General features: G+C 33.2%; 1 protein-coding gene and 1 long non-coding RNA gene across 2 annotated transcripts in view; both read right to left on the bottom strand.

The window, feature by feature from the left end:
- The window catches only part of LOC147073085 (uncharacterized), a 692,917-nt gene that overhangs the window by 318,916 nt on the left and 360,251 nt on the right, over positions 1–13,750 (bottom strand). The window lies entirely within an intron of this gene.
- The window catches only part of LOC147073089 (uncharacterized), a 251,223-nt gene that overhangs the window by 237,186 nt on the left and 287 nt on the right, over positions 1–13,750 (bottom strand). The window contains exon 2 of the mRNA XM_085945226.1: positions 6,906–7,045. Coding sequence (XP_085801352.1) covers positions 6,906–7,045 — 140 coding nt within the window. The remainder of the gene's footprint in view (positions 1–6,905; positions 7,046–13,750) is intronic.

Raw genomic sequence — 13,750 nt, 5'->3', positions numbered from 1 at the left:
AACTCCAGTTCAATTAATATGTTATGCCTACATATTTGAATCACCAAGAATTTAAATCAAAGTCAAATCATTCCACTTTATAAAATACGTTCTGATTTTTTATGTCGTAAAAAAACCATAATAACATGACTTCAACCATTTTTGCAATGATCAAGATTAAGTGTGTGTTTTTTCAAAACACAAATGTCGATGAGGAAATGAATTGAGAGAGATATACACATTAAATTATTTTTTTCGCTATTAATATAAGCCCCCACGTGTATTTTTTTATAACATTAGTCAGATTACGATATCAATCATTGACAGCCAATAAGTAGCGTAATAAAATTATATCAAAAAGATTACCGATTAAATGCATTAAAAATAATGCATTGAATGTCACCAAGATAATGAATATTAATGGATAACATCTTATAAGTTTAAATAGTGGGATTTAAGTGTGATTGTTTTTGGCTATAATACCCACATTCCAAACTGCTATCAAAATAATAATTATTATATAAAATTTAATTTTTAATTTAATAAAGCAACAAAGTAGGTTTGAAAATAAATGTAACAAAGACGAAAGTCATGTTCAACTGCTTTGCAGGCCAAAAAGAGATATCCTCATCAATGGCACTCAGCTCGAACAGGTGAAAAGCTACATCTATCTGGGACAACAAGTGTCTATAGATGGATGTATATTTGATGAAATTGTTCGCAGAGTAAAGCTAGGCTGGAGTGCTTTTGGCCGCCTGAATAATATCTTCAAAAGTGACCTTCCACTGTGCCTAAAGCGCAAAGTGTTCAACCAGTGTGTGCTTCCCGTGATGACATATGCGTGTGAAACATAGACCCTAAGTAAAAGAGAGATCCAGAAACTCAGAGTAGCACAACGTGGTATGGAGAGGTGCATGCTGGGCATAACGCGAAAGGACAAAAAGAGGAATGAGTGGATAAGGAAGCAGACAAGGGTTTGCGATGTAATAGATTTTATTAAAAGCCTTAAATGGAGATGGGCTGGACACATAGCTCGAAGAAGAGACAATTGTTGGACAAATCTAGTCATCCAGTGGTATCCAAGAAGTACAAAACGTCCACAAGGTAGACCCTAGAGGCCGCAGGATCGATGAAATGATAAAGTTCTGCGGAAGTACGTGGCAACGCAATGCACAGGACCGAGAGAAGTGGAAGCAACTTGAAGAGGCTTTCATCCAGCAGTGGATAGATTCAGGCTGATGATGATGATGATGATATAAAATTTCTTAATGGGATTTCGTCTTGTTTATTTGTTTATCATCCTATGTAATATGGTGAAAAGGGTATGGACATGGACCACGAACGATACGTGATATAAAATGATCCCTCTGTCGCCTCACACGTGACAGCAGATTGATTCATATCTTAAGGATGGAAGACACCTAATCACCTAAAAAGATCTTGTTCAATAAACCAGAAGGGAAAAAAGCCAAATTAAACCCTGACGGTTAAAATTATTAAACGTGGAACATGATTAATTATAATTAATCATAACCTACTGATTCTCTGAATGTTGGTTGTCCAAATTCGAACGAAAATAAAATAAATTGCGGGGCGCGGGTTTACACGTCATTCCCGAAACGCCGTTCGCGACCGACTGGAGTCTCGCGGCGACGCTACTTTTGTGACTTTATTTGTCGTTACGCTTGTGCGATTTTTCGTAACGAATCCGCCCAGGAGGTCAAGACAAACGCATGTATCCATGCTAAAAAGAATAGGGAAACCTAGATTGCAGTGGTTGAGCTGCGTAGAAACAGACCACGGCTAATGGGACGGAAGGACCTTGCAGCAGACAAGAAGAAGTGGAGAAGTTTCCAAGGCCCACATTGGACTGTAGTGATGATGATTTATTTATCAACAACTTTAGTTGTCGTAAGCGCAAAAGTGGCAATTAAGTTCATAATATATTACAGAATTTTTAAAAATTTCAGTGGTAACCTAAGTGAAAAAATGTGTCACGATACTGCGGATACGCTGGGAGTAAGTGTGAAGAGAAATGCCACCACTTTCTTCAAGATTTAGAAATTAAGAAGACACACGAAGACCAGACGTGCCGTAAGAACCTATGGTTTCAATTATTCCGTAATATAGCACCATCAAAAAAATTACGAGGTTTATCGGTGTACATAAAAATTATACAAGGATTTAAAAAATATTAACAAGTTAAAGTGTCTGTTAAAACTAAAATTTGAAGATCCTGCCTCCGTCTATAAACTATAGTTAACATTGTTAATACAAAATTTAAAAAGATGGTGGCCCATATTAACAAAGTTTGAAATAATAACACAGATGCGTTGTTAGGAAAAATCAATGTAATTAATGATTGCATTGTTAGATTAATTGTTAAAGCACACTGCCCAGTCTCATTGAATACAAAAAATCAACAATAAAATAAGTATATTTCTTAGGCTCTTACAAATGATGAAGGTAAAACCAAATTAAGTTTTACAAGCTCAAACAATGTACCTATGTACATATTTGTCAAAACTATACTACCATCTATACAGAAATCATTAAAATCAACATCAATTTGTCTCCCACCTTTTTTCCAATTATTGTAAGCATGTAAAAAATTCATTAACCCCCATAATATTGAATATCAGATATCAAGATAGATTTAAAAAAAAAAAGGATTACTAGGTTCATTAATTAATATTGGATAATACATAATTAATCAAAATTTAAAATCAACAATATATTATTTTAATTAAACGCCATCTGTTAAACGATAACAATATTCATACATTAACAATGTGTGAATTCGTACTTCCAATCATAGATGGCATTAGACAATATTTTTTTTTACAATAATATTTTTTATAAACTCAAAATTCTTCAGTAAAATATTATATTGCTATAAAGGTCAAAATTGTGATAAAAAAATTACATTATGAATGTCATATTTTTATTATGCAAGATTAGTGAGGATTGTTTGAAAACTTCCTCACTGCCTATTGAAAAAGAGCAATGCGTCAATTATTAATGATTGCGGCATCAACGGTATGGAGTTAATTTCACCATTTTTGGCCCACAGAAAAACATATTTAAACACATAAAAATGGAGCACAATCCCATCCCAGATTGCATATAATTATTAATGTCTTAAACTTAAATGTACAGTTCCTAAATTGACACAATCAATACCCTATAATTCTAATGGATTTAAGTTTTGTACTATTTCATTTGAGTTGTTTTTTGCGACCCGGGTTTCGCCTTTCGACATCTTCAGGCACTGTGTATACTCACCAAAAAACGACTCAAAAGGAATAGTACAAAACATAAATCCGTTACAATTTAAATTCAAATTCCATCAAGTACCTTTGGTCGATAGTATAAATAATACCCTATAAATATGCAGGCCCAGTCAGAGGGCGATCGGACCCAATCAGGTCTCGTGCCCTATATAACTTTGGGCCCCGCAATAATATGAAGCGATAGATTAAAGGGTTTTTAATTGCCATCAAATATTTGCAGCAGTAGAATCGTAGAATTCTCCCCGAAAATCGTGTATGATAAAGCTATTCAGAAACTAAATTAAAATTGAAAAAACATTCTGAATACACTTTCAAAATAAGCTCAACAGCATCATGAAAGATGCAGTACAAAACAATACTATTACACAGTTAAGGGGGATCCTTATACCAACAGAGGCACCTAGCGGAAAAATACGAAGCTTGCAATTTGAGATATTTTATGATAATTTACAATTTCAACTGTCTTAATTAATAAATATGTTTCTGAAAACATTAAAAAGATTTTTTTTAAGTCAAAGAAAACTTAAAATTGTAAAAAAATGTGAAATTGTTTCAGGGTCCCATCTTATTATTACATTATATTTTATGGTCATATTTATTATTAAAATTTAGTTTATTAAGTTTTCAATTTTTTAATGTTTAGATTTTTGACTAATTGATCGTTTTAATATTTTTTATATTTATTTTAAAAAACATCGATTTTTATAAAAATATAAATGTGTAGAACTTGAAATCTTTTTTATTTAAAAATTTATATTTTATGTTATATATGTTTTAAGAGAGGATAATATTTCTGAACCATGTATATTATGTTATGTTAGTATTCAAATTCACAACACAATACAAAAAGTATTGTGAAGGTTTTTAAAAGGTTTGTGAAGTAGGTACCTACCAGCGTTCATTACAATAAACAACTTCTTTTGTAGTTTATGAATGCCATGCTTGTTTCGGGGAAAAATTCTAATTGTGTATTTTTGTTTGAATTGCGACTTTTTGTGTTGACTGCTCATTTAAAAATAACTATTCTCTGATATAACGAGTAACGCTTATAACGAGCAAATTCAGTCGGTCCCATTTTCCTCGTAATAACCAAGTTCGGCTATATTTCTGTTTAAAAATATTTCGAAGGAGGACCGAGGAGGAAGTCGAGCCAAAACATTCAAATTAGGGTTGCTATTAAAATAATGACATTTATACACATTCATTCACACGTCATTCTCAATGGGATGTATTCCAAAGTTATGAATAAAATAGTTATACCTAAGAAAAAAAAAGGTATTGATACCTTTAAAAATATTACTGGGAATACCGGCCCAAATATCCCTTAGCTATAAAATCACTATTTTTAAATAAATGGCAATAATTATCATCATGTGGAGACGTAGAAAAATATACATAATGACCCCAGTCACATCGGATGTCGTTTCGATCGTCTTTCGACGAGGCAAATAACACTGTCTCTTCTGCACAAGCTCAAAATAATTAATAGTGCACCAAAAAAAGGACAAGAAAGTGTGCCACTAGAATTCAGATATACTTCAGAGCACTCATTGCATTTAACAAAGTTTTTCGGTCGGCTATCAAGTTGATACTTTTTACTGCCGTGTTCATACACTTTTGAACCGCACTCAACGTAGTAAGCGGTTTATCGGCCGAATAAGAAACCTATAAAAAATGAGATGCGCACAGGAATGCGCACGAAAATGAAACATGGTGGTCCACCTCCTGTCAGTTTGACACATGACAGGAGCATACTTATATACGTAAAGAGTCGGCAAAAATGAATTCATTACAAGTTTTTTGTTGGGTAGAATTGTCATTATACAATAATATATGTAATACATATAATTATAATTAAGAACCCATCAATTTTGTAGATTCGGTAGAGCATTTGCGAACTTTAAACAATAATTGTGCCGTTTAAAAAACACATCATGAATTTTAATCCATAGTCTAGATACAATGCTCCCGTGGTTCGATCACTCACTACAGACGTCATAAAAAATGCAATATTTTCCATGGATAAGGTGGATTTACGTAACATTACAATTAAATAGGTACTACATAATAATATCAGCCTACTAGTTACTGCTTTATTTAAGATATTATATATGCAATTGGAAGCAGTCTGCATTGTTTCAAAATATCACCCAAACTGAAATCAACAAGATTAAAATCTCAAACACACTGGTAAGACTGTCATAGGTTGATTGGTATAAATTATAAATGATAATAATTAGATCCGTTTTCATTTCATTAGGACGTCGTCCATTTCATTTCAGTACATTAGGAGGACGGAATTCTCGCAGTCAATAACACGTCATCTCATAACATAAATGAAGTTAGCTGCGAGACAAAAGTGTGGCCACTCGATTCTTAAATAAATATTTATATTGTTAGAAGTATAAAATAAATATGATGTCATAACTAATAAATTATTTAAAGTACATGATAATTATTAAATTTATATGGTACCGTTTGGACATTTTTACACCAATTCACAATTTCAATATTTTAAATTAATTATCGGGGAATCAAAATTTAAAAATTGGTAACATTAGTCTCGGCATGACCCGTATTACGTCAGAGACGTGATGTCACTATTCAACTGATGCTATTTAGGTTTATGCATGCAAATTTGCATTAAATAGCTTGAATGCAGTTAGCTGTTATATGCATACGCCAGTTAGACTAGTTATTTACAATTTTTCATCAAAAAGGAACTTCATATTTAAATCCTGTTTCACGCATAAATAAGAATGTGGTGAAGAAAAAACTGTTCCTAACTACTTTTTTTAATTATGTCAGTTGTATGTACTTGTTTAATCCTCAGCAATTAAAATTATTATGATAGTATCATAAACAATAATCATACTAATGCTTTATACCACGTATTCAACGCTTGCATTCCGACTGCTTTAGGGTAACGAATCATGGCACCTTAGGCACAGAACAACCGTATACTGAGCTGTGAGAACAATGATTGCGACAAATACTGGGTGTGCACTGGTAGTAACTTTAGGAGTAACGAGGAGATAAGAAAATGAATTGAGCAGCCTCTCATCACGCTGAGAGTGAAGGGGCGACGTTGGACACGGGTCGGCCGCGTGCTTCAGATGCCAGAAGAGAACTCCAACATGGCTTGCCTGTTATTCAAGCCAACCGGAATCCGCCGTCCTGGAAGGCCACTCAATATAATCTATAGTGTATACAGCGGATCTACGGGATGCCGGTATGACCTGAAATGATGCAAGAAGACTGGCGAGCGACAAGGATTCTTGTGGGCACCGTGTGGTGTCCATATGCTCCAGCTAAAGGGCGGACACGGCCGAAAAAGAATGCTTTATACTAGCGTATTTCAATTAAAATCAATCTATTCTCTTAATCACCTGATTCTAAATGTTGATTGATTTTAATTGACTGTCACAATATTAACAAATTATTCTGCATTAATCTATGAAGTTGAAACGGCCACTAAGTGTTTACATGAAAATGAAGAGTACAAAGTACTGCAGACTTTAGATGATATGCATAAAATAGGATTCACCTCTATTGAGTTACGTTTTATAAATATTTTCCACTTATGTATAGAATATAGAATAACGCAAATGAAAAATATAGAGCGCACAATACCTGTGAGACTTGGAGCGCTTGCGGTACGAAGACTCCGGAGGCGAGTCGTCCTGACGTCGACGCTTCAGGTCATGGGAATGCGAACGCGACCGGGTACGAGAACGCGACGGAGAGTGGTGCCTTTTACGTGCGCGCGGCATCTGCAATTCAAATACAAATATTAATTAATACAACGGCATTATTTCAACATTTCTTCTTCTTGCTGTAGCGTCATCTATCAAAGATTGGCAACTAAACCTTAGTATGTCTCCATAACCGTGCCCACATCATGCAAGGTTTTTCAAAAACAGGTATAATTAATTGACTTCGAATATTTTATATTTTCTTAAATTATGCAAGCTGTGCGATCATTGATAACTGATTTCAGCTGGTTGAAACCTTTATTATATACATAATTTAATGGTTTACAATCCCGTGTCCAGAATTGTATGTATGTAGTCGGCCGTATCACAGTTCACTGAGAGATGTTGTAACGGAAACATTTCAACATCCCACAAAAAGATGTCAACGGAACGTTTGAGATAAAAATCATGTCTAAATAAAACACTTAAAAATACATAATAAAAATGACAAGGTAAGGACAGAAGAAAATATATTAAAAATACATTGCAAGTAGGTGCTCATAAGAGTCGTAAGTATCAAATCGTACCTGTCATTATCAAATTAATGTATTGAACCTAATAAATATTTGCAATGCAACACAAACAATAAGTCATTTTTTTATTGTGATACTTACTATATGGCCATTTCTTTCTGGTAGGACACTGTGTGATAATATGGTGAAATGTGATACGTACAACATACATGTAACCTTACAATGATTCATAACTAACTTTGAATATCCAAACTTTGAAAAATCACGTTCACGAGCAAAACTTTTCATCTATCTCAATAAAAATTGATGTTTATTGAATACACTAGTAAATATTATCGAACATCTATTTTTGTGTAACATTCTTGCACCATTAACACATCTAATAATTGCAAAAATCAATCATCAAACACCTCGTAATTCGTGTCCATTCAACAGAAAAATTTACAAACGTCATATTTACTACAAACATTGTAAATTTGTTGTTTTTAAATTCCTAACATCTACTTAAAATTAGACAGTTTTTACAGTATTCTGAAAAAAAGTTGTTTAAATCTACGACAGTAAAAGTTTAATGGCCTAAACTATATTTTACTGTAAACTAACACCCACGCAAATCGATAGAACTATGTTCCACGAAATTGCTGCGGGTGTTGATATATTCCACCTACGTGAGAATGAGTTTAGGTGGACATTGTTTTATAAATTCTTAAAATAGGGTCTGCTTAACTCATCCGGTGTACTTCCTTGTACCTATCTAATTTATCTACAGATCTATCTCTTTTTTTATGTAATACTGTTATATTTATATATCTTTGTTTCTAAATGTCATGTTGTGAACGTCTTATACTTATAATTTGTAATGTCCACGATATATTAAAAAAAAAAATTGAAATAGATCCCTATCTTCTAGAAGTTGATCGCCCGCCTATACAGGTGCAAGCTGTTAGCAGCAAAGGTAGAATAATTTAAATTTATACATTTATCAGCGACTTAATTTACTTACTAGGATTAATTTACTCGCAAGTTGGTACGTGGAATTTTTGAGGACTGCATACGTTGTTTGACCTAAAAAGACTTTACTCTGTCCAAGAATCGGCGCTGAATATTGTTATAACTTAATATTGCATAGTCACAAAAACATCGATAGGCATATTCATCCGCTGCACTTTGTCAAAAGTATTGGAGTCATTGCTTCAAAAGTATGCAAGTGTCCTGCGCTTTATGATAACTATACACAGTATAAAAAAAGATAATCAATTTGTTGCATTATCTCTTTTTTTTATTATGTAACGCTCTTCTTTTTACATCACCAAACTGGATATCTACAAGGTCACTGCCACATTAAAATTATATAGATTTACAATAATTCAAAATAACAAAGAGGTTTGAAATTGTAATTATAATGAATGCTCAGCAGACAATAGGAATTTAGTAGATAAATACTAAACATTACGCAATATATTGATGATTTACATTTTTAATTGTTTTATTAATATTGCATGTTATTTTATGGTTATAGCTCTGGTTTCGATATGGTCACAACATTGAAGCTTGATTCAATATAAATAAAAAGGATTTCTATAGTTAAGCAGATTTAAATTAAATATAAAACTATGAATCTCTTCCATACCTTTGAGAGAATTAGTTAAATAACATTTTAATGATAACCATAACAATAAAATAATATTATGTAATAATAAGCCGAGATAAGTTAATTAAGTTAAGATAAGTTAAGTTTGCTTAACCGGATGGCTGCCAATGACGTCTTAAGACGTGAACTTTTCCATGAAAAGAACGCCGCTCGTCCAAAAATGATGTCTTTGGACGTCCCGCTTTAAACGGGATTTTACGTAAACGTTTAACGTAAATGAATTATTTTAAACATATAAATATGTTTGAACACACAATGACATATATTGGGAATATCGTCACATACTCAGAATTGAAACTGAATTCCTGTATATCGCTTGAAACATAATTTGATTAATTTTTTATTTTTGCAAAAAGAATTACATGCTTTGAATTTTTCCGCTAGATCCCTCTGGTAGGCTGAGCATTCACCTTTAACAAGCACAAAAAAGCAGCGAAAAATTAAATATGAATCAGTTATGGATTAAGAGGAAAATAACAGGAAAGGTTAACTTTCCCTACAAACTCAAACTCAACATGGATTGATTTGACCAAATTGATCTGCAGGGACAACGGTAGTTGATGATTCTAAAGAATTACCATGAATGTTGATTGTTGTTAACAATCAACATTGGTATTAAATGCGCCATATCCAGTAATGAACTGCGAAGGTCAATTGGTTATGGAAAATTCATATCGCATTATGGTGAAACAAAACATTTGAAAAAAATGTTTAGATCATCCTAGATCAGATGGTGGCCATCAAAACCGCCAGACAACAAAAAAGGGATCAGACTTTGTTTTGCTCTCATTGCCCACTTGGGAATTCGATGGTCTGATGGATCTAAAGTTATGTTACCAATTTGCATATTATAATTGCTTGTATTCAGAAACTTGTATGTATCCAGGTCGCCGTATAACACTTCACCGTGAAATGTTGTATCGGAATAATATGGCCGTATATTAAAGACCGTCCAACTTCTTTGGGTCGTATAGTACTGACATAAAATTCATGTCTAAATAAAACACGGTTCTTGTCGGTTTACACTTTACAGGAAACCAGCAGCAAACAAATTTTAAAAATAGCCGATATACTGGATTATTTGTTAGGTTAGGTTTTCATTCTTGAATTATTCATGAATTTTGCCAATATCAGCTATGAAAATTGAATTAATGTTCATATTGAATCTAATAAAATTGGAGACTGTATAGTATACGGTCATCTCTTTCCGATAAGAAAACTCACAGTGAACTGTGCCACGGTGAAATGTTTTACATACAATTTACATGTAACAATAATTGCCACCGTTAAACAACATACTGTAGCCTTTATCTGAAACCAATAGCACTTGAAGACATTTTGTTGAACAAATTCTATAGGCTTTAGACTTGGATATTGTTTTGTCTACTGTTACAAAAAGTTAAGAGCTACATTACATCTGGCTTGATGACATATTATCATTTTAAAGTCACGTACAACAAAAGGTTATGAAGCCTCGAAGATTAACATTATCAAATTCAAGTGACCAAGAGCTGCAGCTGCCCACAGGATTTGCAAGAGAATTCTGGCAGATAAACCTTCGGCCACTGACGAGAAATGAATGAATAATATGCATGCGGATGCACACGCTTAAGATCAAAGGCCTCGATGACGATTATGCAACCATCCACCGATCTGGATGATACATAGCACCATTTAAATAATTAATAGCCGCCAGCAATATAATGATTCAAGATTTTAATTTCATAATAATTACTTAATGCTCTGTTGATATTTAGACATTAATTTCGGTAGGTGCATACAAATTAAAAAGGTAAATTCAGCTGTTTAATTAAGAAAAATTCAAGCATTGACATTCCAATGTAGCTTTTGTTTAAATTTAATGAATTACGCAGCAAATTTTTTTTTATCATTGCATATAAGAAGGTACCTTCTTAAGTAGGTACTATTATATCATATGAAAATAATATTATTCAACAAGTAAAATCATGTTTCCATGGTAGAACTCCATTATAATGGTTTCAAACTAAGTTTAAAAATTGTACTTAAGTTATTGTTGGAGTCATTCTGAAGATGAGTTTGTAGTGATAAACAACCATCACCCGAGCACATTTGCCATTATACACATAAAGCCTCAATTACATTGAGCTTCTTTACGAGCTGTTTATTGGCGAATTTAAAAGCGGGCGAATCAGCTACTGCGATTTGATGATTACACACAAAACTTTCCATTCGCTGAGAAGCCAGTGACTATTTTGACAGAACGTAGTTCGTTTTTTTACCGGGAGGTTGGTACTGCGCAGACGCAGTAGGCCCACACGCCGGCGTGTAGCGTGTAAAGTTGACCGGCTTTCAACTTTTCTCGGTAGAGTGTTTACATCCTGCTTATTAGCTTATTCGATGATTACACTGGGCGACTTTACAGGCAGATTGTAAATTCGCCAATAAACAGCTCGTAAAGAAGCTCAATGTAATTGAGGCTTAACTGAGTTGCGGAACGTGCGGATGGATAGTGTTTGACATTATTCGAGCAAATGCGGACAATCGGTATCAACAAAAAATTTAACAAACAAAATAAAATGCATAATAATCATTAATAATTGGTGCTTTTACGGTTTATATAATCAAAGAAAATAAATATATCACTGTACAAAACTCTCATGAGATAGACACTGATATACAAGGCTAAGATATAAACCCTGTGCTCCGTTTTATCATGAACTTTACAGTGCCTGCGATGAGCTGAATATCGTGAAATTTATAATGATTCAAAAATGTTGGATGGAAAACATGGAAAGAACGCATTGAACGGCTAAACACTGACAAAACTTGAGGGACGACAATGCGCCGGGAGACCATGAGTCCGTCGACTGGACGGAGAAGAAAAAGACCGCTGTGTCCAACCGAGTGGTATAAAACAACGTTGGTGACGATTGGAGAGATACTGGACAGTAGCGCCATTACATAATTTCAATAATATTAAGGTAAGGTTAGCTAGGTACCTTGGAGGAAGATAGTATTTCTATTACTCCTACAAAAGACTGGTTATACCATGATCATTAAGTACTTTTTTAATTTCAATGTGTATTATATTTTTTTTTTTATTGTATTACATTGTATGTTGGTAGACCTTTTATAACTTTCTTTTTAGACCTAACCAAGCCCAATCTAACCTAATCTAACCTAATCTACCCCAACCTAATTTTAGTGTGTATTAATAATCGAAAAGCATATGCGCTGACAGAAAAATGTATTTAATATAATTGTCTACATGGGATAAACTGTTTCCGCCAAATCACCTGCGTCATCTGCGGTACCTATAACCCATTGTACAATATTGTGGTACATCTATTTATTTTGATTTTTAAATTCCAAAGAAACTGTAGCTGCAGAATAATAAGCGATCGAATATCTATTGTTTATAAAAATATCAAATTACTTTGCAGTAATATATTCCCAATCCGTTTCCAGTAAATAACTCAGCTAGACCAGCAAGTCGATTAAGCGAAATAAGAGACGGTGTATTATTACATCATATCACAGCATTTTATACCATTACGGTGTATGAGCTGAATAAACATTTCTCATAGTATTTTCTTACAACTGTAATAACAAATAATATTTCTTTTCGCTACTCAATTTAAAACGCTGACTCTATATTTAGTTTAATATGATTATGTAACAGAATTTAATGTTAATGTACTACCTTTTTATTGTATAAATAACGAAGAACAATTTATCTCAATGTCACTCGAATCAGAGTACTTAGCTATATACTATTGTACCGATACGCTGCTAATAAATCTCACCCCGCTACATCGTAGACTTCGTCATTATCATCATCCTCTACCTACACATCGAACACCACACACGAGTGACCCCAACAAAACTGTTGTGTATGAGTTGGATTTTGGGTTATTTTAGTTTATTCTACCTGCTTTGGTAGGTATTTACTTACTTACAAACATTATTTAGCTTAATATGTATCCGAAGCACAATGTATTGATCGATAAATTAACAGTTTTTCCTATTTTCAATAGGTACCAAGGTAAATTATATCACACTGTAGGGATCGCATCCAATTAAAAATGAATTAGAACCATAACCTAAAAAAAAAACAATCGGGCATCTCATTCGAGCACCTTCCAAATTCTTTTCATAGCTTATCCATATTATGAAACATCCACATGACATCATATTGATTAGATTTGCTGACACTGTATTTTTTAAATAGTAATAGCATTGCAATCGTAATAGGAATTTTGGACGTGCATTCTTAATTTTTGACAGAACATTGCATGGCTAACTGATACGAAAACATTTTGACAACTAAAGATTTAAACACAGCTAATTTAAATCGGATTCAGAGTGAATTATGATGTAATATCACAACATCGCAATTGTATTATAAAAGAACTGTCAAATCTTACCTTAGATAATAGTTTTCACGGCAAAAAAATAAATAAAAACCAAGCTAGACTGCAATAACCTGGCACAGAGTAGTTAATTATTATAAACGAAGTAATAAAGGCGAGTTTGACACATAAAAGTCAATCTGTGAATATGTTATCAACTTAATTTCAATGAAAACTACAATACGCGTAAATGTAAAACTTAATC

This window comes from Rhyacophila brunnea, unplaced genomic scaffold (genome assembly GCF_057557595.1).
Source record: "Rhyacophila brunnea isolate RB1 unplaced genomic scaffold, BYU_Rbru_1.0 scaffold_18, whole genome shotgun sequence".
NCBI classification, from domain to species: Eukaryota; Metazoa; Arthropoda; class Insecta; order Trichoptera; family Rhyacophilidae; genus Rhyacophila; species Rhyacophila brunnea.
This window is presented reverse-complemented; position numbering and strand designations above follow the sequence as displayed.